At 43.6% G+C, this 23686-nt stretch overlaps 2 protein-coding genes and 1 pseudogene across 7 annotated transcripts in view; 2 read left to right on the top strand and 1 right to left on the bottom strand.

Annotated features, from left to right (window-relative positions):
* The window catches only part of AP4S1 (adaptor related protein complex 4 subunit sigma 1), a 42125-nt gene extending 20423 nt beyond the window's left edge, over positions 1 to 21702 (bottom strand). Inside the window, exons 1-2 of one of the 5 annotated variants that reach the window (XM_045585197.1) lie at positions 21572 to 21702; positions 988 to 1186 (exon numbers count right to left, since the gene is read on the bottom strand). In XM_045585197.1, coding sequence (XP_045441153.1) covers positions 988 to 1125 — 138 coding nt within the window. In that variant the 5' untranslated portion in view covers positions 1126 to 1186; positions 21572 to 21702. Of the gene's footprint in view, positions 1 to 987; positions 1187 to 2377; positions 2502 to 21179; positions 21426 to 21567 lie in introns of those variants that run through there. The other 4 variants (XM_036451034.2, XM_036451044.2, XM_036451014.2 and 1 more) reach the window with 4 other exon arrangements.
* LOC123652775 lies at positions 9484 to 10854 on the top strand (annotated as a pseudogene).
* The window catches only part of STRN3 (striatin 3), a 77967-nt gene continuing 75049 nt past the window's right edge, over positions 20769 to 23686 (top strand). The window contains exons 1-2 of one of the 2 annotated variants that reach the window (XM_045585195.1): positions 20769 to 20827; positions 20858 to 21074. In XM_045585195.1, coding sequence (XP_045441151.1) covers positions 20769 to 20827; positions 20858 to 21074 — 276 coding nt within the window. Of the gene's footprint in view, positions 21075 to 23686 lie in introns of both variants that reach the window. The other variant, XM_036451004.2, reaches the window with a different exon arrangement.

Genomic DNA, 23686 nt, shown 5'->3' with positions numbered 1-23686 from the left:
GAGGCAAAGCAGGTGTACCATGGCAGGCAGAGGAGTAATTCAAAGAAAACTCTTGAATGTTCCAAATGGAAAATCAATTTAGAAGACAAGGGAAACAGTTCCAAGTTATTAACTTCTGAAGCACTGATGTAGCTTAATATTTTATGGTTCCCACAGCCAGGCTTTCTATGTGGGCAGTGAAATGGAGAACTGGCAAAACGAATGGGTGTTTTAAACAAGCTTTCTGACTGTGTCTCAGTTTGTTCAGTGATTTCCAATGGAGTCAAAGTGTAGGGCCTGGATTAAGTAATTATCAAATCAAAGTTCTTTGTAAACGTAAACTCAGTTTAAAAAAAATTCCCATTTTAAAATCATTTTAATGATTTAATTTAACCTTAATTTTGGCAGAATGAATGGATTTGTTGTTTCTTTTCTTATTTTCTTTTTTAACTTCCATTTCTCCTATCTGTATAATAAAAGAAGACAGGTCTAACCAGATTTGTTTTAAAATCACTAGTTCCAGTATTATATCGGTGGCAAATTCACAAAACTAATAAGCAGAGAAAAACTGCACCATTCATGAGAATCACATTATCATTCTCTGGCACAAAGCGTGTCTTTGAGTGTTTACCTCTGTACTGGCCATCTGATCTGCAACTTTCGGCTTAAAGAAAACCAGCTGTTACAAGTATTCCTACAAGGTCCAAGGGCGGAATTCATATGAACAAAAAAAAGAAGATATGTCTATCAGCAGGAACAAGTTTGAGGTGCCACTTCCACGTTGTGTTGAGACAAATATGAACCCAAGACTTTTTCTGGTTTGCTTTGTTTTTATTTTCCTTAAAGGGATGTAAGGAGAGCTATGCTTCAGCCTTCATTTCACTGGTTCTTTCCCCTAATAGCTGTTGCAAGAATGTAGTTCAAAGAAAACGATGCTCCCCGAGACACGGTAATGACAGATCCGCCACTGCTGAGCTGAAGGCAGAGCTGAGAGAGCGGGAAACTCACCTGTTCGCTGGATCGGGAGAGGCAGCTCTTGATGACTTCCGTTTCCAGAAGGGTGCGCTTGTGAATGTCCACGTGCTCGTAGTACTTAGACAGCCGGGTCTGCCCTTGTTTATTCACCATGAGGAAGAACTTTATCATTTTTCCCTGGCCAGTATTTTTCCAAATATAAAGTTATGGCAAAGGTGGCTATAATTAGAACCTGAAGGATGAAAGAAAAACAGAAAGGCAAGATCAATTTTCAGAGAGGATCATATTAAACGTGTCCTACAGATGAACCAGAAGTAAATAAAAAATGTCTTCTGATGTGATTGGTCTGCACTACTATGAACCAAGTGAGGTTTTAATAAACATAAATGTTCATTAATTATCTTCCAAAAGATATTTTTAGTATCCACAGTACTTCTCCTCACGTTCTTGCAACAGCTACTAGGGAAAAGAACCCATAATAATAGGACCCTATAACAAGTCCTATACGGTCTGTACTAAGCAATGTGCATATATTATTGAATTTTCACAAATCCCCGACGCAGGTACTTCTGTTATCCCGTTTTAAGGACCAGCAAATTGAAGTTCAGGGATTAAGACACCCAAAGTCCCGGATTATTTAGCCAGAGGTGAAGCCCAGCTTAGAGGACAAACACACGATCCTTATCATTCAGGAGTTCATGCTGTGGCTTCATTTCTAACTAAGCTGTACTGAAACTTAGGTTTGTCCCTTTTGCACCTATTATAGATTTTGAAAGAATCAATTGCAAAAAAGTACAATATTGACTAATGGCCAGACCTTTCATCATGAGTGTCCGAGTTGCCTCATTGGCTCATCTGACAATATCATATTCACATTTTATACTGTCTGTGAAAATCAGTGCAAAAGACCGAGGTTCACAATAGTTCTTAAATACATGTTCGGTTGCTGTGTTCGTTCAGTGTGAACACAGGATGTCATGTAGACCAGCTCAGAGGAGGCGACACAGCTGTCTGTGTCAGGGGGCCACTTGTGGCCATTCACCCCCTTTCCCAGGATGCTATGCTCACTACTGTCGGTGGGATGGCAACATACTTTATGCTGCTTAGTCATTTGGTATTACGTGCTGCTTTTACTCTCCTTACAAAATTATTCCCAGTAAATTATGACACATGACTAGTAAATTAAGATGACCGTCCTTTCTTTTATTCCCTTTCAGCAAAGTTATTTTAAAACTCTCTTTATGAATCTTAGAAGTTACAATCCCATGCGCTGGATAATAGCTGCCATGTAAAAGAAAAACGCATTGTCTCAAAGGGACTCATGGCTAGGGCTCTGCCTTTAACTGCGCTGGTTGCACTGAGCGGTAAAAGATGTAAAATGATCTCACTGAGATGCCACACCGAGGGGCCACATTGGTCCCACCTCAGAAGCACAGCAATCCTCCCCACTGACTTCAAGACCAAGGAGGACATACAAGGGCGCGTTGAATTCATACTTATTAGGATGTAAGTCTTGAAAATAGTAGCTGACGTCATCTAAAATTTTGAATACAACACTTTCTTGCATGCTCATGATTACACAATATGTAATTGTAGGATTACACAGTGGTAATAAAAGGAACACACAAAATGAATAAATTGTTTGTATTATAAAATAAACAACTCCCAAATGTACAATGTGGAGATTCAGAGACAAGCCCATGTTTGAGAACTGAAGGTGAACACTTTAGGCTCCTCTCCTGAGTGAGGAGGGAAATCAATTACGAAATACAGAATGCGCTCAGACAGGTGCTGGGAGTGGTCAGGGAGCAGGTATGAACTCCCGCTCTTTACAAACTCTTTGCATTCAACAACACACATAGGAAGACGTTTTGATAGCCAGGAATTGAGATTCCACACCCAAGAGCATGTAGGAATGTGCAAAGAAGAAAAGGGAAACCTGCCTGGGAAAGCATTCATTACGGACAGCCCAGGAGAGCTGAGGGCCCAGATCGGCTGTCTGGGGGAGGGGACCTCACAGTAGGGTATGAACACATCAGAGCCCCAGGTCCTCTGTGATGTAAATGCAATGCCTAGAGAACAGGGAGCCTGGAAAGACCAAAGTACATATCGAATTGGGCACAGCTTTCAAATTCCGGATGGTGTATTTCTGGAGTTAGAGCTGGAAAAGTCCTCATAGATTGTCATATCCAAAGATGACAAATAGATTTCAACGTGGGTGCCCGTGGTGACTGACTGTACTCGTTGTTTCGGGCACTGTGTTGGGAAGGAGTCTGGAGCTGTTTCGGGTTCGGAAGAAAAGAATGCCATGAGTGATTAGCAATGCCAGTCATGGTTAGAAAGCAGGGTGTGGCAACATATGCACGTACCTGCCATCCCTCACTCTGCAGATGGGAAAACTGATCATCTGACATGTATTGTGAAGTCCTGAATTCTGGTCTCCAACTCACACAAATTCTGTCTCTAATTTACCACACTCATGCATGGTGTCAATAAATGTTCAATTAAGCTTAATAAATATCAATGTCAGGTAGCTTTGGGAACAATGAAATCAATGTTCTCTTTTCTAATGCCACTGCACAACTAATTTTGGAAATAGCAAACAATTCACTGCATGATAACAGTAGGGTATCAAATTTCTAGAAATGAAAGTGGTATTTGGTGATGACTAACATCCTTTCTAGTTTCTCTCTCCCTCTCTCTCTCTCTCTCTCTCTCTCTCTCTCTCTCTCTCTCTCGAGCAACATGAGACCAAAAAAAACATTTTATTTGTTTCATGAAAGTGATTGAAATAAAATCCCCGAGTTAAAAAGCAGATTTCCACAAAGAGAATGTTTAGTACTCATCCTATCTAATAAAAGAGTAATATGCAAATTGACCGTCACTCCAATATACAATATGGCTACCCCCATGTGGACACAAGATGGCTGTTACAAGATGGCTGGCAGGGGAAGGCAGTTAGGGGCAATCAGGCCTGCAGGGGAGCAGTTAGGCATTGATCAGGCTAGCAGGAGAGTAGTTAGGGGGTGATCAGGCTGGCAGGCAGAAGCGGTTAGGGGCAGTCAGGTAGGCGGGCATGCAAGCGGTTGGGAGCCAGCAGTCCTGGATTGTGAGAGAGATGTCTGACTGCCCATTTAAGCAGTTGAATATCCCTCAAGGGGTCCCAAATTGGAGAGGGTGCAGGCTGGGCTGAAGGACACCCCCTCCCCATGCACGGATTTCGTGCACCAGCCCTCTAGTCTATATAATAAAAGTCTAAGGGGCCATTGTGGCAGAACAACCAGAATAACCAGTCGCTATGATGTGCACTGACCATCAGGGGGCAGATGCTCAATGCAGGAGCTGCCCCTTGGTGGTGGGTGTGCTGCTCAGCCAGAAGCCAGGTTCACAGCTGGAGAGCCCAGCAGCGGTGGCAGGAGCCTCTCTCGCCTCCGTGGCAGTGCTAAGGAGCAGCGCGCCAAGCGATAAGGGGCAGTGAGCAGGCAGGCGGTAAGGAGCGAGGGGTTCCAGACCGCGAGAAGATGCAGGCCAGGCTGAGGGACCCCACTCCCCGCCCAGTGTATGAGTTTCTTACACTGGGTCTCTAGGATAGTATAATATAACCGTCAAAAGCTCATGTCAACTACATGGAACTTGACTGGCTCTACTACTTACTAGCTTCGTTTCCCAGGTCAAGTTACTTAAATCTTCCTGTACTCAGTCTGGGGTACAATGGGAAAAGTAACAGTACTTACCTTCTGGGTTGTAAGGATGAGAGGAATAATTATATGTAATCTCTCAGAAATGGAGCATTGGCCAATGTTATCGTGATAACATAGCACCTTTTCCTCAGTAAAGCCTTACATGCGTATGCCAATCCCCTCTTTCTAACCACAAAAAGCCCCTTATCCTTCCTAAGATCCCATCACTCTAGCTACAAAACCGGTCACCCCATAGCAGTTATTTTCAACCAGGGTGCCGCAAGAAGCAAACTACTGTGCTGCAATAATTGGGGGGAAAAATGTTTGATTTTAGATGGGAAAGAGAGGAGAGGGAGATAGAAACATTGATGAGGGAGAAACAGCATAGGCTGCCTCCTTCATAACCCATACTGGGGATCACGTCAGTAACACAGCATGTGCCCTGACTGGGAATCCAATCAGAGACCTCTTAGTAAATGGGGCAAAGCTCAACCAACTGAGCCACACTGGTCAAGATGCAAGAATTTTTAAAGCATGCAATATTTGACTATTTAGTCAGAGACACTGACCTCTTTTCTTTTAGATTGTCACATAAAAAAAAAAAATTGAGAACAGCCAACACAACAACAGCCATCTAGTGTGAATGAATTAAAATTATATTTATTTTTTTGTCAGATTGGCAAAAAATATACTTCTGTGTGTGCTACAGAATTTTAGTAATTAGTTTATGTATGTCATGAGATGAAAAAGGTTGAAAATCGTTGCCCTATATAATCATTATTTAATTACACGCTGAGCTCCACTATCAGACCAGTGATTTTCACTTTCTGTTGTGATGATAAGAAAGATATTTTACACTGTGACCCCATATACAAGTATAAAATATCTGAAACAAAAGTTCACAAGACAATGCTTACCCATACTACACATATTGCACTCTAGTATTTTCTTTGACATTTCCTTTGGTAAAAACTGTAGTTGTGAGGGATTTGGGTTACACAGATGTATGGGTTTTTTAAAACTCAGCAAATGTACTTTAAAGATTCATGCATTTATTATATGCAAGTTTTATAAAAAGAAACTAATACTCTAGTTAATAATATAAATGTTGAGGCATTTGGGTAAACTGTATTGATATTTATACTTCGAAATGCACTGGAAGACAGTCTATTCTCAACCCTCCCTTCCCCCGTCCCCCCACAGGCACATATCCCACAACCTCTGAGGGACCCCGTGAGACGTAACCGGGGAGCAATGGCAGCAGCTCCTCTGGGCTGAGGCCCTGACCTGCCCCCAGACCCCCTCTGAATATTTTTGTGCAATCAATTCGTTTGCTTTTCTGCGCGTGTGCGCACGAAGTGGGGAACGGGAGGGTTGAGAACAGGCTGTCCACCAGTCATTTGCCAGAGAGCTACCCACTATCAGATCTGTTGCTGGAGGGATATAAACGGCTAATGGCTGGCATTCAAGCAAGCCTGTTGTTACCTTAACCTTCCATTTAAAAAAAAAAAATCTTTTAATTGATTTCAGAGAGGAAGGGAGGGGGAGAGAGAGAGAGAGAAACATCAGCGATGAGAGAGAAATATGGATGGGCTGCATCCTACACGCCCCCCACTGGAGATCGGGCCTGAAACCCGGGCATGTGCCCTTGACCGGGAATCAAACCGGGACCTCCTGGCTCATAGGTCAATGTTCAACCAGTGAGCCCCGCAGGCTGGGCTCCTTCCACTCTTTTGAGAAGAGAGAAGCTGCTTTTAGACTAGTAATTGGATTTAACCTTCCCATTACTACACACGATGGAGATACTATGTATCATTCAAAATCGAAATAAAAATTTTCTTCTAAAATTATATTTATTTATTTATTTATCCTTATCTGAGGACATGCTTAGAGAGAGGAAGGGATGGGGGGCACGGGAAGAAAAAAGAGAGAGAGAAAATCAACGTAAGAGAGAAACATCCATTGATTGCTTTCTATACACACCCAGATGGGAATAGAACCCAAAACCTAGATTGTGCCCTGCCCAGGAATTGCACCGGCAACCTTTCAATTCACTGATGATGCTCCAATCAACAGTCACTTGGGCTAGGCTCTTTTATTTGGTTGTAGTATCAGGTAATTTATTTTGAAATTTTAAATAGGGAACACAATTTTTACTTTGACATAATGTGGGCATGGGATAGAAACAGCCCTGTGTGGGTAATTTTATCCTACGTTGTTTTGTTAAAATTAAATATTTGTGCTTAATAACTAAACACCTTCATTGAATTTTTGGGTTAAAATGACACACAGCAGAAACCAGATTGGCTCAGTGGATAGAGAGTCGGCCTGCGGACTGAAAGGTCTCAGGTTCGATTCCGGTCAAGGGCATGTACATTGGCTGCAGACACATCCTCAGGGGAGGGGGGGGGGGGCAAGAGGTAGCTGATCGATGTTTCTGACTCTCTATCCCTCTCTCTTCCTCTCTGTAAAAAATCAATAAAATATATATTTTTTAAAATGACACACAATATCTTAGTTTTAAAGAAGGAACAGGGTGCAGAGGAATCTTACTTTACACAAAATACATCTCTGAGAAGTTGACTATAAATTAAAGTACAGCACTCAAATTTCAGATATTGTTTCTATAAAACAATCACTTCATAACTTATCGGCAATTAATAATCTGTTTCAACAGTATAAAATCTTTTTTTAAACAGTATAAAATCTTTTACCCTTAATGTTCATATTACCTTGGGGAGGGGGATTAGTTACCATGTGATTCCCCCCACCCCACAAAAAACATACAAGAAAATAATACTATGAAACCAGAGCTATGTTTTTAAGGTATTATTTAAGATATTCCTAAGAAAAATGTTTCCTGAATTAAAAATCAAGCAGTATTAAAAGCTATAGCAATATTTTTGGAGCCTGAAGATACCTCTTTGACAATTATGGCTGCAATAACAAATTCTCTTTTCAGATCACCACTCTAAAAGGAGCAATGAAACCTAAAAATTACTGTTAAATCTCAATTTGGGAATCAGTGTACTAACCCAACAGGATGTATCATTTTTGTTAGTGGCATGGCCACAGCTAACTCTAATTCAAGTGAGTGATGGACGCTCCCAATGTCTGATGGTGGTGTGCTAGACCTTCAGTGCTACGGCCTGAAAGACATTCACTCTGCAATAGGACTGGGGATATGACCCCATAAAGCAACTCACGGAGAGAGATAAGAACAGTAGAAAACACTTACACAGTGCTTAATAACTGGGCGCCGTTTTAAACACTTTACCTATATTCATTTAATCCTCAGGATAGCTCTACTAGTTAGAGATTGTTTTTGTCTTCACTAACAGATGGGAAGCGGAGTCACTTGCCAAAGGTCCCTGAGAAAATGGTGGAGGAGGGACCCAGTTCCTGCTGGCCCGGCCCTCACCGCTGCTCTTTATCCCTAGGCTCGCTTCCACACCCAGCAATTCCGTGACGGCTGTAAGGACGTGGATGCACAGCTTCACTGCCCGTTCTCTACTGTAAACCTGGCTCTGAACCTCCATACAAAGCATTCCTGGCTAAAATGGCTGCTTCGGCAGCTTCAATCTTGACCCAGGAGCAGGTGACAAAAGGTGCAGTTTTAACAGATCATTTAGTTTTAGTTGATCTCAACATGGAGCCTATGATGCCTCAGAAGTGGCTCAATGAGATAATGTGACCATTTAGGACAGCAAAGCCCATGCTGCTCCGTGTACACAGGGGGTTTAACGTTTGTGAGTAGACCTAAGCTTCAAAATTCTTATGTCTGATTTGCTCTTTAGTGAGTTCAACTACTCTCCCTTCCTAGTTTCAATAAATAAAACATACCTGGCAAATACTGCCCACGGCAAGGTCTCAGATGCCTGTCTTGAGTTTATATCATCCTCGTTCAGATCCGATGTCAGGGCGAACGCAGAGCCTTCCGGGTGGCCTGCTTGGCTGCCCTTTGCTAGGAGCCTTTTTGCTTTTCTCCGTTTCATGATAAAGTGTAGCAACATGTTACAGCTCCAATTGAAACTATACATGGGAGATTCGAGAGCCTGCCCGTCTGCTGCTCAGAGGACATTCATTCTTAAATTTACACTCAGTTATGTCACACAATATTTGAATAATGTCACAATTAATTTAGTAGTGGTCAACTACAATAAAAATATTTCAGCAGCAGGGCTATACTAAAAGGTTAAATGGCAGACGATTGAAACTCTAAAATGCCGAGAGTGTAGAAAGGCAGCAGGGTAGTTTCGTGATCTCCCAGAATCCCCACACAGAAAATGGTGAGAATAGCTGGGACAGAAATAAAATTCTACAGGCAACATCTTTACAAAAAAAAAAAAAAAAAAACAACAACAAACTAGGTGGAAAACATCCCCTGGAACTTTAGAACAGAGGTTTTCAGGCAGATGTGCTATAAGAATTTTTAAAACATGCTGTATCAGACTATTTAGTCAGGGGCACTGACCTCTTACCCCCATGGTCAAATAGAAATATGATAATAGCCGAAACCGGTTAGGCTCAGTGGATAGAGCGTCGGCCTGCGGACTGAAAGGTCCCAGGTTCGATTCTGGTCAAGGGCATGTACCTGGGTTGTGGGCACATCCCCACTAGGAAGTGTGCAAGAGGCAGCTAATCAATGATTCTCTATCATTGATGTTTCTAACTCTCTATCCCTCTCCTTTCCTCTCTGTAAAAAATAATGAAATATATTTTAAAAGAAAAACGAAATATGATAATAGCCACCAGGTGTGAACGAATCAAAATTATATCTTCCTTTTCTTTTTTTTTTTTTATCAGATCAGCAAAAGAATAAATAAATAATATTATTCTGTGGTGCTGCAGAATTTCAGTAATCAGTGTGTGTGTCATGAGGTAAAGAAGGTGAAGGCTGCTGCTCCAGAACACTAACAGGCAGGACCAAACTACCCTGAGCAACAAGAAGAGGGTGGCCGTAGCTGTGAGGACAGCGCCGCATTTAGAAAAAGTGAATTATAAGGGAAAAAAGAGCCAAGGAGCCCAGAAATTACCAAGTCATCATCGAAAGAAAGCTCTCCAACCTGGAAGTGAGAACCCCACGAGTGAGTCTAAAGGCCACAGAAGGAACAGAGGAGACCTGCCAGGCTCCCTTTTGCCAGTGAGTCCGACCCCCAACCTTGATGGCCTGGAAACACCCAGCAGACCCTCCTTCACAGAAGGACAGACCCCACCCCGGGTGGAGAGAAAATGCTGAGGGTAGAACACGATGTATGTGTTAAAACACAGCTAGCCAGCAGCCATGGCTGACGATAGCTGGGACAGGGTGATCAAACAGTTCTAAAATTGGAACTAGACATTACGTGCCACACGGTGTGATTCATTACAAAGTATACTGCACCCCAATGAAGAAGTATTCTTGCCATGAAACTTAAAAGGTGAGTCAAACCTAGCCTTTACATCTAACTTCCAGTTGATTGAAAATAGGGAGGGGAAAGAAATATGCTAAATAATACCCAAAAAATTGCAATCACCAAATGTGGGAAATTCTACAGGATAAATTAACCATGTTTCTTCAACAAATAAATAGCATGATGATGGGGCATGAGAAGGCAAATCAAAACAGAACTAAAGTCATATCAGCTAAATAAAATATGTAGATTTGGTGGTGGTGGGGAATACTGATTTGAAATCAACAACTTTTCAAAAACACACACAATTTTTTAGATAATTGAAGGCAACTGATTATAAACCAGGCATTAGACTGTATAAAGGAATTATTAATTTCATAGGTGTGATTGTGGTATCGTGCTATTTTTTTTTTTTAAAAAAAGGGCCCTAATCTGTTGAAGATACTTAGAGAAGCATGAAGCATGTACCAGTATGTTATATGATGCTTGGGATCTACTTTAAAACATTCTGGGGCCTGTTGAGGGAGTGTGAGGCCATGAATTCTGTTTCAAGGCATCAATGAGCTTGTTGAGTTGAAAATTTATGGACAAGAAGTTACCACTGAAATTAAATGGTAGTAAACATGTCCCAGGAATACTGGGAGGATTTCAACCTTTTTGAACCTTGTGATAGATGAATGGGTAATAACGGCAAATAGTGGCAACAGAATATTGGAATGGCGGTAATACGAATAAATAGTACCATCATGTTAGAAGCCTTGGAATGAATATAAACAAAGGCTGTGTTCAAAGAGAAATCAATTGCTTCCACATGTCTCCTCTCCAAAGGGCCCCATGCAGCTTCATATCAAACTTTTGTTAAACACACTTGTGTCAAAAAAAAAATCCTCACACAGAATGAATGGGATAGATGAAAGAAGAATGGCAAATCTTGATAACTGTTGATAATGTAGACGTTTTTGTTTCTGCATGACTGAAAATTTTCAAAATATAAAATTTTAAAAAGTCTATGTGCACAATTTAAAATATCAGAACACACCGAAACCGGTTTGGCTCAGTGGATAGAGCGTCGGTCTGTGGACTGAAAGGTCCCAGGTTCGGTTCCGGTCAAGGGCATGTACATTGGTTGCGGGCACATCCCCAGGAGGGGGTGTGCAAGAGGCAGCTGGTCGATGTTTCTCTCTCATCGATGTTTCTAGCTCTCTATCCCTCTCCCTTCCTCTCTGTAAGAAATCAATAAAATATATTAAAAAGAAAAAAAAGAAATCATTTGAAATAAATAAATAAATAAATAAATAAATAAATAAAATATCAGATCACTATATTAAAAGCTATATGGTGTGGTTCGTGGTGGAGCATCAACCCAATAACCAGGAAATCACAGTTTGATTCCCAGTCAGGCCACATGCCCAGTTGTGTTACAGGCTCAATCCCAGTAGGGAATGTATAGAAGGCAGCCAATCAATGATTCTTTCTCATCATTAATGTTTCTATTTCTCTCCCTCTACCTTCCTCTCTATGAAGTCAATTTAAAAAATAAAATAAAACAAGGGGCAAAGGGCAATAAGAGTTATTTTAAAATGCTTCTAAAAATTCTTCAATCTTTTTATGTGTGGGGTAATTGCATGTACTTTAGGTTAGTCTGTCACAGAAAGACTAAACTAAAGGTTACTGTTGTTTAAAGAGACCTATAATAATAAAAGCATAAAATGCTAATTAGACTGGACTGCTGAAAGACCTTCGGGGTGTCATTCTGGACATCCTTCTGGACAACCTCCCGGAAGAAGCCATGGCAGCGGGCTGAGGCAGAGCTAATCAGGAGCGATCAGGCAGGAAGTCGAGCAGTTAGGGGTAATCATGCAGGCAGGCAGAGTGATTAGAGGTGATAAGGCAGGCAGGCAGAGTGGTTAGGGGCGATCAGGCAGGCAAGCAGGCGAGCAGTTAGGAGCCAGTGGTCCCAGATTGCAGGAGGGATGTCCGACTGCCCAATTAGCCCTGGAGAGGTCCCAGACTGCCAGAGGGTGCAGGCCAGGCTTGGGGAAGGTCCTTAGCTGGGCCTGCACCCTCTCGCAGTCTGGGAGCCCTCAGGGGATGTCCGACTGACAGCTTAGGCCCGCATTAGTCGGACATCCTTAGAGCTGCAGCGGAGGCAGGCTGCTGCACTTGACAGCCGTCATCCTACCTTGTGGCTGAGCAGTGCTCCCACTGTGGGAGTGCACTGACCACCAGGGGGCAGCTCCTGCATTGAGCATCTGCCCCCTGGTGGTCAATGTGCATCATAGCGACTGGTCATTCCACCATTCTATTATATTTGCATATATATTTTTAAAAATATATTTTATTGGTGTTTTGTTTTGTTTTTTATTGAGAGGAAGGGAGAAGGACAGAGTTAGAAACATCGATTGGCTGCCTCTTGCCCACAGCCAAGATACATGCCCTTGACTGAAATTGAACCTGGGACCCTTCAGTCAGCAGGTCAACGCTCTATCGACTGAGCCAAACGGGTGAGGGCATTGATTTGCATATTAATATTACCTTTTTATTATATAGGATCATTATATAGGATAAGTTTTTGTGAAATTTTTGCCAAATTTAAAACATTCTCCAAAGAAAAAACTGTGACAGACTTCCCAGGCAAGGTGAATGTGTCTGATATCATTATTTTGAACATTTGCCCTTGCTGCTTCAGCAGGACAAACCTCTCTAAGATTGTTAAATTATTACCTAGGAAAGTTTTGACCATTTCCCATTGTCACATTTTCCAGTCATTTGATTCTCATGTTTGTAGACCTAGTTTTTCACTTTTAAGCCAATGTCCAAGAGGGAATCAGCTCCAGGCAATTCTTTATTTCCTTCAATTTTGATATCTCTGTGAGTTAGCTGTTATACAATATTATCACAGCCTACAGCTTTCTGACTCATACCCAGGAGACAGTTCCGGAATGAACTTGGACTAGAATTTTATATAGCACGCTAAGTATCCTAAAGGTTCTGGTGCCTATTTGTCTATAATTTGTAAAGCTCCTTTTTCTTTTCTTTACCACACAATATATTTTTTGAATAGTTCAAATGCCCTGCAATGTATTTCTATAATTTTTTTAGCTACAGGCAACTACTGTAATGAGAAGTAGATATCTGATCTTATTTGGCAGGACAAACCATAGTGCCGGTCAAAGCTGACTTCTCCTTTTCTGTTCCATCTGCATTATACAGTTTGCTCTGTGGTTTTTTAACACCTGCCAGATCTCAAAGATATTCCACTGTAGTCTAATATTCATTTGTTCTCTATATTTATAAATGTAAACACTACGTAATTTCCACGAGTGACTGAATCACCTCAAAACTACCTAAAATGGATGTCAAAAGTACAAATGATGTGGTGATCACTGTGTAAAATGTATAAGTATCTAATCATTATGTTGTACACCTGAAACTAATATATTGTATGTCAACAATTAAAAATAAATTAAAAAAAGGCAAAATTAATGAAAAAGTGTATATAACTTGGGGACCAGACATAGTTAATATTGAGTCCATTGATAGAATGGTAGGAGGAAGAGAAGGGAGTTTTTATTCATTGTTTCCAAATACACATACACACTCATTGATGTAAGAGTGGGAACCACTGCTCATTCTACTAAGGGACTGTGGAAGTGACCCAGAACTCTTACCTCACCTTCTCTCCTCCCCACGGAGGTGAGAATACTAGTCACAACTTTTTCAGATGATGCAAAAAGATGACTAAATTGTTAGTGAACCAGTTGGAGCTCTTTGTTAGAAGGATATCAGTCAGCTGGATATTCAGGTAAATAATTACCGAGTATCATATAGTTCTCAAAGGCACAGTTAAAACTCTTTGTACATCAGGTTTTATAATAATTGGGAAGAAGGTATCTGAATGTTAACTACTCTGAACTTATTTAAAAGCCTGGACTTCCTTAATATTTTTTTGCTGACATTATATATATATATATATATATATATATATATATATATATATATATAATTGGTTTTTTACAGAGAGGGACAGGGATAGAGAACTAGAAACAACGAGAGAGAAACATCGACCAACTGCCTCTTGCACACCTCCCACTGGGGATGTGCCCACAATCAAGGTACATGCTCTTGACCAGAATTGAACCAACGATCCCTCTATCCACTGAGCCAACCCAGGTAGGGCAACAAGTACCTTTTTGATCAGATAGAAAAGCACACAAGTTTCTAAGATTAGCTAATGGAAAAGAAAAAAGCACCCTGAAATTCTAAACTGATTAAAGATATAAATAGGTATTCGTAAAGATCATCAGTGTACATTGAAACCAAGAGAATAATGGGAGCTGAGGAGGGATGAACAGACTGAAAAAAGGCAATGACTCAGCCACACTGTGGGCAGAGAGTTCCAGTTAGGTGAGTTGTAGGTGATAATATGCCTGGGAAAGCTCATTACCTCAGAAACAAGAATCTAGGAGCTCACTGCAGTGTTTTAGGAGTCATAGACACAAAGCACAATGTCAATAGTATGAAAAATATTCTGTCATCAGAGAAAATCTTGGTGTCCTTTATGTTCAACATCCAGGGCAGTTCTGGTCATTGAACTGCAAGAGATTACTGGTAGTATTATAAAAACTAATAAAAAATGATTGAGGGGGAGGAAAAATATTCATACTAGTTTAGTTTAAATTTAAGTTATTCATCAAACATTTACTGGGGAATATCACTTTCCTATACACTAGAGGTACATCTTTGAACAAGAGGGGCATGGGTCCTGCCCCTTTAGGAGACAATCCTGCAGATAAATGACTATATGTGAGAAAAACATGGCCAAGGAATGCACTGACATTATTAAAAACACTAGAGGCCCAGTGCATGAATTCGTGCACGGGTGGGGGCCCTCATCCTGGCTGGTAGTTGGGGCTAATCAGCCGGGGGAAGGGACTGTGGGAGGTTGGCTGGCCACAGGAAGTTGGTTGTGTGAGTGCACTGACCACCAGGGGGGCAGCTTCTGTGTTGAGCATCTGCCCCCTGGTGGTTAGTGCACAACATAGCAACTGTCAAAACTGTCGCTTAGGCTTTTATATATATATATATATATAAAAAGACTAGTGGCCTGGTGCACAAAATTCGTGAACAGGGTTGGGGGAGAAGGTCCCTCAGTCTGGCCTGAACCCTGTCCAATCTGAGACTCTTCAAAGGATGTCCTACTGCTGGTTTACAGGGAACAAGCCTAAACCAGCAGTCGGACATCCCTCTCACAATCTGGGACTGCTGGCTCCTAACTGCTCCCCAGCCTGCCTGCCTGATTGCCCCTAACCACTCTGCCATGCAGGCCTGCTTGCCCCCAACTGCCCTCTGCCACCAGCCTGCTCATCCCCAAATGCCCTCTCGCCAGCCTGATGACCCCCAACTGCTCCCTGTGCCTGTGTGCTTGCTCCTAACTGCCCCCCCCCACCGGTAGGCTCACCTCCACCTTCCCTCCCCACTGGTCTGCTTGCCCCTAACTGCCTCCCTGCTTGCCCGTTCACTTCAAACTGCCCCCTCCGTCCTGATCACCTCCAGCTGACCCCTACTGACAGCCTGTTTGCCCCCAATTGCTCCCCAAACAGGCCCGATCACCCTTCCTCTCTCCCCGCACTGGCCTGATCACCCACAATTGCCATCCTCTCTTGGCCTCTAACCACCTCCACCTTAGCCCCGCCATCATGGCTTTTTCCAGAAGGTCTCCTGGAAGGTCTCCCAGTCTAATTAGCATATTATCCTTTTATTAGTAGAGGCCTGGTGCACGGGTGGGGCCGGCTGGTCTGCCCTGAAGGGTGCCCCAGATCACGGTGGGGTTTTCCTTGGGGTGTGGTTTGCAGGTTGGCCACGCCCCCATGGACTGAGGGTCCCTGCTGGGGGCGTGGCCAGCCTGGGTGAGGGCTGTTTGCAGGCTGGCCACAGCTCTTCAAGGTGAGGGTTCCTGGTTGAGGGGCTGATGGCTGTTTGCAGGCTGGCCAGGCCCCCCAGCAGGAACTCTCACTCCATGGGGGCGTGGCCAGCATGGGTGAAGGTTTGAGGCCTGTTTTCAAGTTAGCCACACTCCCTTCAGGATGGGGGTTCCCACTGGGGTAGGTAAGGGGTTAAGGGCCATTTTCAGGCTGGCCATGCCCCTCAGCGACCAAGGCTCTCAGCCCCTCCTTGAACAATGGTCACTGGGGGCAACCCAAGCCTTCTTCTTGCTCCAGCTCTGTGGCTGCCGCCACCTTTGTTGGGTTAACCTGTTAACCAGGGAGTTCCCTTTTTAATGACGCAACCTGTAACAGGCGCGTATTCTTTCACTAGGACCTGTCAGGACGTCACACCCGGAGGACGTAATTTCGTATTATTTTTTTTTACTTACACTTAATGAAAATAAATGAAATATATATTTTTTTCATTTATTTATATATATAAAGCACAAAGGAAAATACAAAATTACAAAAAAAAAAAAAATAGAAAATACCGACAAAAAAAATGAACACATCGAATTAAAAAATTATAAATTTTACAATGATAAAGATTACAAAAAATAGCTGAAACCGGTGTAGCTCAGTGGATAGAGCATTGGTCTTCAGACCTAAAGGTCCCGGGTTCGATTCCAGTCAAGGGCATGTACCTTGGTTGCTGGCACATCCCCAGTGGGGGGTGCCACTGGGGATAGGACCCATGCCCCTCTTGTTCAAAGATGTACCTCTAGTACACATCTCATCGATATTTCTAACTCTCTATCCCTACCCTTTCCTTCCTCTCTGTAAAAAATCAGTAAAATATTAATTAAAAAAAAAGATTACAAAAAATATATACTGTCCCTCTCAGGGCGCAACATATATTTCAAGGACGTATTCATATGTCCTACCCGTTCCCGATATTGTTTACGTTTGACGTATTTATAGGTCCCGCTTGGTTAACAGGTTAATTTGCATACTCACTGGTGGATGTAGCCGAGGGACGGTCAATATGCATGTTTCTCTTGTATTAGTGTAGATATTTATTTTTAAAATATATTTTATTGATTTTTTACAGAGAGAAAGGGAGAGAGATAGAGAGCTAGAAACATTGATGGGAGAGAAACATTGATCAGCTGCCTCCTGCACACTCCCTACTGGGTATGTGTACGCAACCAAGGTACATGCCCTTGATTGGAATCGAACCTGGGACTCTTGAGTCCACAGGCCAACACTCTTATCCACAGAGCCAAACTGGTTAGGGCATATTAGTGTAGATATTTCATGGTGGGGGATAAGTGTGGTGATTGCTTGGGATGAGGTGGGTGGATGTGAAGAGGGCATAGAGGGGATAAATGGTGATAGAAAAAATAAATATAAAACTATAAAGTGAATATAGCCCTGGCTAGTTTTGTCCAGTGGTTAAGAGCATGGGCTTTTGGTCAAGGGCCAATACCTCAGCTGCAGGCTTCCCAGACCCATTAGGGGCAAGTGTGGGAGGCAACCAATTGATGTGTCTCTCTCACATCGATATTTCTTACTCTCTCCCTCTCCTCCCATCCTTCCACCCTCTCCAGAGATCAAAGGAAAAAATAACATTGGGTGAGAATTTCAAAAAGTAATAAAGTGAATGTAGGATGATCAACAGAAATTCTTCAAATAGGGAGCACAGTAGAAATTTTAAGAGAGACAGTTTTAGACACATCTGGACAGATATTAAGGAAGGTAGGATGGTTGGTGCTTGCCTAAAACTAGAATGGAATGTTATGTGAGGGAAGAGATTATGTCCACTTGGTTCTCAGTGGATCATCAGGGACTGGCAGAGTATCTGAAAAATAATAGCCAATGGAGAACTTTTAAACAAATAAAAGAGTAAAGCAAAGATATGCAGTACCTGTTATGTGCAGGTGCTTGTGTGAGTGTTACTGATATAGGCAATTTATATTGTAATAATAGGAGAAAAGCATAAGAGAATATTAGGATGGGGTCTAAATAATTCAGAGATTTAGAAAGCTTCTTGGAGGAATTAATTCCTGAGCTGAGTTTTGAGGAAAGAAGGTAAGGAAAGGCACTGGGACACAGCATGTGTTAAATTCCTTTGAAATGAAACATCTTTATGCATTTGAGGAACCCAAAACAGTGTCCTCTGGCTGGAGAGAATATGGTGCCATGATGGTGTGATGGTAGATTTGGTGACAGGAACCTCTAGAATTTGAAGGACCTTTGTATGCTATACTAAAATTTATGTTTTATTCTAAATCTGGTGATCACTAAGAGATTTTAAATAGAGGATGCCATGATCAGATCTGCCTTTTGAAGATTGCTCAGGCATCAGTGGTAGTGGGAAGTGGGGAGGTTTAAACTAAGACATAAAGACAATGGAATAGATATGAAAGATGTTACTGTGGAAGAGATTGGATGTGGGGGCTGAGTGAAAGAAAGGTATTAGAATGACTGCCAGGCTTTGGATGTATTGCACTTAATGAACTAGGTAATGGAAGAGGAGCAGTTTTTTGGTTTTCTGAAAGTGAATGGGGAGGACATAACAATTATAAACTCAATCTTTACTTGAGCTTGAGGTACCAGTGGGAAATATAACTGTGCAAGTTCTGCTTTTGATGCCAACATCATGGAGGTCAACCACACTCTCTCACAAATGTTTCTTGTGGGATACAGGTCTTGAAGCAGTATGGGATTTCGGAACTTTTATGTGCTATGAGGCCCCTTAAAAAGAAATTGGGGGGGAGGGAGGGATGAGGGTGCGGGTGCCTCATAAGCAGATTGAAGGTCACTATAAAATGGAGAAATAATCCTTATTACTGTAACCTAAGACCTCATTTCATACATAAATAAAACGGCACCATGAGCAACAAGTCCAGTCTGCCATCCATTAAACTATAAAAGCAGTAGAATAGATATGATAGAATAAGACATATTACTTTATCTCTTTGAAATTATACCCTAAGTGTGAGCATTTGAGGTCTTGCTCCCCAGCATATGTTGTCATCTTGGCTCAAATAAACTCTTATAAATGTTAAAAAAAAAAAAAAAAAAAAAAAGAAAGAAAGAAAAAAGAAATGACACTGAGTGATCCTATATATTCCATAGTGAAAATTTTCTTTGTAGAAGAAAAAAATTGCTATCAATTTTATATGCAATTTCCCTGCATAACTATAATTGCTAAACCTCCTTTCCTTATTATGCTGTTAAGTATTATTTTTGTCCTATTTTTTCAACTAAATGGCTATTAGCTCTATTAACTTAGAAACTTAGTTCAGTAAAGATGTTTCCTGGCAATCTCATCTCATAAGACTACACACTATGGTTCTTAAAGTTTCACCCTCTTATGCGTGTATTATTCTTGCTCAAATAACATTTAATGGCCCAAAGAAGCATCTTTAGCCATTCCCCTAGAACTCGAAGTTGTATTCACGATGCATTTATTTCTTATTTCCATCCCAAGATTCTGGTAGGAATGAAATACTTGTAAAAATCATTCACTTCTAAAACCACAAATTGTTAGTCTAACCCCGTGGTCAGCAAACTATGGCTCGGGAGCCACATTAGTCTCTTACGCTCCTTGAGTGTGGCTCTTCCACAAACTACCACGGCCTGGGCGAGTCTATTTCGAATTAGTGGCGTTAGAAGACTAAGTTTAAGAAATTTGACTCTCAAAAGAAATTTCAATCGCAGTACTTGGCTCTGTTGACTGAGTTTGCAGATTTCTAGTCTAACCCGTCTCCTTCTAAGTTATCTTTCTCCCTCCATCCACTAACTAAAGGTCTGATTCATCACCTCCTCATCTCTCACGAAAAACAAACACTAAAAACATAAAACAGTAGATCCTGCTCTACTTCCCCAAACAGAATCCCATCCTGGACTGAGAAAGAGAAAGGCAACGTGGAACCAGCTCCGGTGGGCGCCCCCCGCAGACCCAGAATCGGGGCCAGAGCCGGGCTGGGAGCGCCGGCCGGCAGTCCCCGCAGGGACCGGGCTGTTTGCCAACAAGAGCCGGTCCCGCAGCCCCGGGGCCCGGCTGCTGCGGAGTCAGCGCGGAGCGGGAGCCAGGCCGCGGCCCGCAGCACGCCAGGAATGCCGAAGACACGCCAGGAATCCGGGCCGCGGCGGCCGGCCGCCCGGGGCGACCAGCCAGGTCCCACAGCCCCCGGCGGGCCCGTCGCGGAGGCCCTCGGCGGAGCGCGGCGCGCGGGCCTGGCGGAGCCGGGGAGACACCGCTGGGAACCGGGGACCCGCTCGTTCCCGAAAGTCGAAGCCCGCAACACTCCGCGCGGTCCCGGCCGCAGGACGCCCGCAGCGAGTCCGGGCGGGCGTGGGGGCGGGGCCTGCTCCTTCCCCGCCCCCAGCGGCGACGCCGGCCCGACCGCGCCCTCAATGCGCCTGCGCGCGGCTGAGGCCCGACTGGATTCGGCCGCTGGGCGTGCGACGGCGCCGGCGTTCTCTTCCCGGCATGCAGCGCGGGGGGCGGCCCTGCGTCCACCTCCCTCCTTCCCCAACCCGCCCCTCCCCCTCCCGCCGCGGCCCCCCCCCCCGCCCCCCTTTTCCCTAAAGTGAGTGAGTGAGACGGGCAGATGGAGGAGGGACTGTAATGGCGGCGGCCGGCAGCTCCCTGCTCTGACCCACGGCAGACCTACAGCACCCATCCCCTCCCCGCCCCGCTGCCAGCCGGCCTCCGCCCGGCCGCTCGCGCGGGGCCCCCCTCCCCGGCCCTTTCCCCGGCTGCCGGCGTCTCGCCCCGCGCCCCGGCCGGGGCCCCACACACAATGGACGAGCTCGCGGGAGGCGGCGGCCCGGGGATGGCGGCCCCTCCGCGGCAGCAGCAGCAGCAGCAGCAGCAGCAGCAGCAGCAGCCGGGACCCGGGGGGAACATGAGCCTCCCGCCGGGGGGCAACGGCGCGGCGGGCGGCGGGGGTCCTCCGGCCGCCGAGGGCGCGGGCCCCGCCGCAGGCCCCGAGCTGTCCCGGCCGCAGCAGTACACCATCCCGGGCATCCTGCACTACATCCAGCACGAGTGGGCCCGGTTCGAGATGGAGCGGGCGCACTGGGAGGTGGAGCGGGCCGAGCTGCAGGTACCTGGCCGGCGGGCTCGGTGTGCGGGACGGCTGGCGGCGGGGGTGGGAGCGGGACTTGGCTCGGAGGGAGCCCGCGGCCGGCGGGAGCCCCGAGGGACCTACCTGTGCGGCTCGGGAGGCGGCGGTCCTGGCCACGGGTCTTGCGAGAGCCTTCCTGCCCCCTTCCCGCAGGAGCCGGCTTCCCGGGCCGGCCTCGCTAGCTGCGCGGTGCGGGCTTCCCCGGGGCAGCCATTTTGGCTTTTACTATGGCGCCTGCGGGGGCTCCCGGAGGCGGCCTGCGGGCTCCCGGCTGCGGGCTGCGCGCCTTTCGGCGGGGGGAGAGGCCGGCGCGGGCTGCGGAGCCCTGAGTTTGCTTCTGTGTGTGCGCCCCTCGAGGTGCAGAGCCCGCCGAGAGGGACTGGGATGGGGATTTGGCCACCTTTTCCTGGCTCACCCCCCCCTCCCCTCTTTCCGGTTTGGCACGTCTGGCCCCCTCCCCTGAAGTTGGTACCTACTTGCCCCTTGACAACCATGCTTCTTCCCGGGGCTGCTCGCTCTTAGGCACAAGGGCTTGCCGCTGACTGTGAAGTTTTCATTTCCTACCGCCAACTTTAAGGGCCTTCTTAGCTGGGGAGCTGGCTTCATGCACTTAGAGTCACTCCCCTTCCAGTTCCTCCTTAGTTTGGGACTGACTCACCAAGCTTCTCCATACAGGCATGTCTTGGAGATATTGCGATTTCTTGTCCAGACCACTGCATGTAAGCAAGTGGCAATGTTTTTTTGTTTGTTTGTTTGTTTTGCCGGTGGAGGGTCTTGCTTTCAGTTTGTAAAAACAAAACAAAGCCAAAAACCCCGCACATAATCTGAAGCAATAAAGCGAAGCGCAATAAAACGAGGTATGCCTGTACTGAATTTTTTTTTTTTTTTTAGGGTACCCTTCATCAGGTCTCCCCCTCCTCCACCCTCTTTACCTGTAAAAAAACCAAACAAACTAGATTATCTGTGTTGTGTTTGTGAAACGACTGAGAAATATAATTAACATTAGCTGGGAGTAAAATGTTTTTATCTCAGTTTACTAACTCACAGAGGGGAAGCAGATGTATATATCCTCAGGACCCTTGCTAATTAAGGTGAAACTTTGACGGGCTGGTTTACCTGTCTTGGAAGTTGTTGGTAATGTAAGGGCTCGTGTTTTGGATTTCAGAATGGTTACATGTTGTTAAAAGGATTGTTGGACATTTGGGGGTACTTGTGTTTATTTTTAAATCATTTCCATGTCAAAAATAGGCTTAGGGGAGAGGGGGGAAGCATGTATCTAAATGGTGTTGCACCTGTTCTTCAGATTGGTATGTATATACTAGTATATTTAGAATGTCAGTAGTATTATTCACTGATATATATGCCTACGGTGAATAGTCAGGAAAATATGTTTAAAGAAGGAGCTTTGGGTTAACATGTCCTCAAAGAAATTTTTATGGTTATCCATATATACTCGATTTGATTGTGAACTAGTAAACTTTTATGTGACTCTACAGAGTGGGTAAAGGGTAAGAATAGTTATATATATTTTTGACACGTACCAAGTTTTGAAAAAGTTAATTATAAATTAACACCTGTTAGTGAATTCAATGTTTTAGGATTGTGCTTTGATATATTATAGCGCTTTCAAAAAGTTTGTAAACATTGTCTATTTTTTAAAAACTACTGTATGTATAGTCTGCTTTAAAATACCTGGGACTTATAAGAATTCTGCTGATATATAACTCTACCACACCAGGTTGCAAACTTAATATTATGTGTGAGTGAAGATAGTGAGGTGTTTATTTTTAAAAATTTCATTAGCAAATGATTCGAAGTTTGGACTCACTGAAGACTTCACCAGTCCAAAATAGTGTTTTTGAACTTTGTACTATTGCACAAAAGCTTGGATTCTACCACTTTTCAACTTAGCAATTGCATTATTCATTTATTAGCTTCAGTAATTTAAGTACATACATTAGTGAGGTCTCTGTTGTCTGCCCTAGTCCTTGCTTTCTCATCTGTTTTTTCCTTGACAGTAACAGAAACGTCTTTAAAGGAAGATTTCTTTTACTTGCTTGTTTGCTTTCAGTTGATCTACTCTTGGCATATTAGTTCTGATGTAGCCATTCTAAGTGCTGCTTTTTGTTTGCTTGCTTGCTTACTTTGAAGAAGTTCTACAGGGTTTCTAGGCTCTTAATTTTTTCAGGGGTTTTTATTATTTCATACTGATATATATTTTTTAAAATAAAATGTTCATGATTGTGTTCATATGCTTTTATTCTATACATTTCTCTGAAATGTTTTATTGGATTACTTAGTTAATAGGGTTTCAGGTTTGCTTCTGTAATGTTGAATTCGCTTTAAGTATGTTCAGTCTTTAATAAAATTGTGCACATTTTAAAATGTATGTGTTAAATAAAAATTTATTGGGTGGGATTTAAGTGACGAATCAGTGGATTTCAACTGTAAACTTTTATTTTAAGAAAGTTAAATAAGACAGCCTACATATTGTATATAGTCTTGGGTACACTGTTGAGAAACTGTTCAATAATTAATATGAAGAGGCAAAGATACATCTAATTTTAATGTAAAATTTTAATATGGAATCA

The sequence above is a fragment of the Pipistrellus kuhlii genome, unplaced genomic scaffold (genome assembly GCF_014108245.1).
Source record: "Pipistrellus kuhlii isolate mPipKuh1 unplaced genomic scaffold, mPipKuh1.p scaffold_m20_p_1, whole genome shotgun sequence".
NCBI lineage: Eukaryota > Metazoa > Chordata > Mammalia > Chiroptera > Vespertilionidae > Pipistrellus > Pipistrellus kuhlii.
The sequence above is the reverse complement of the archived record's forward strand: the minus strand, read 5'-3'. Positions and strand labels throughout refer to the sequence as shown.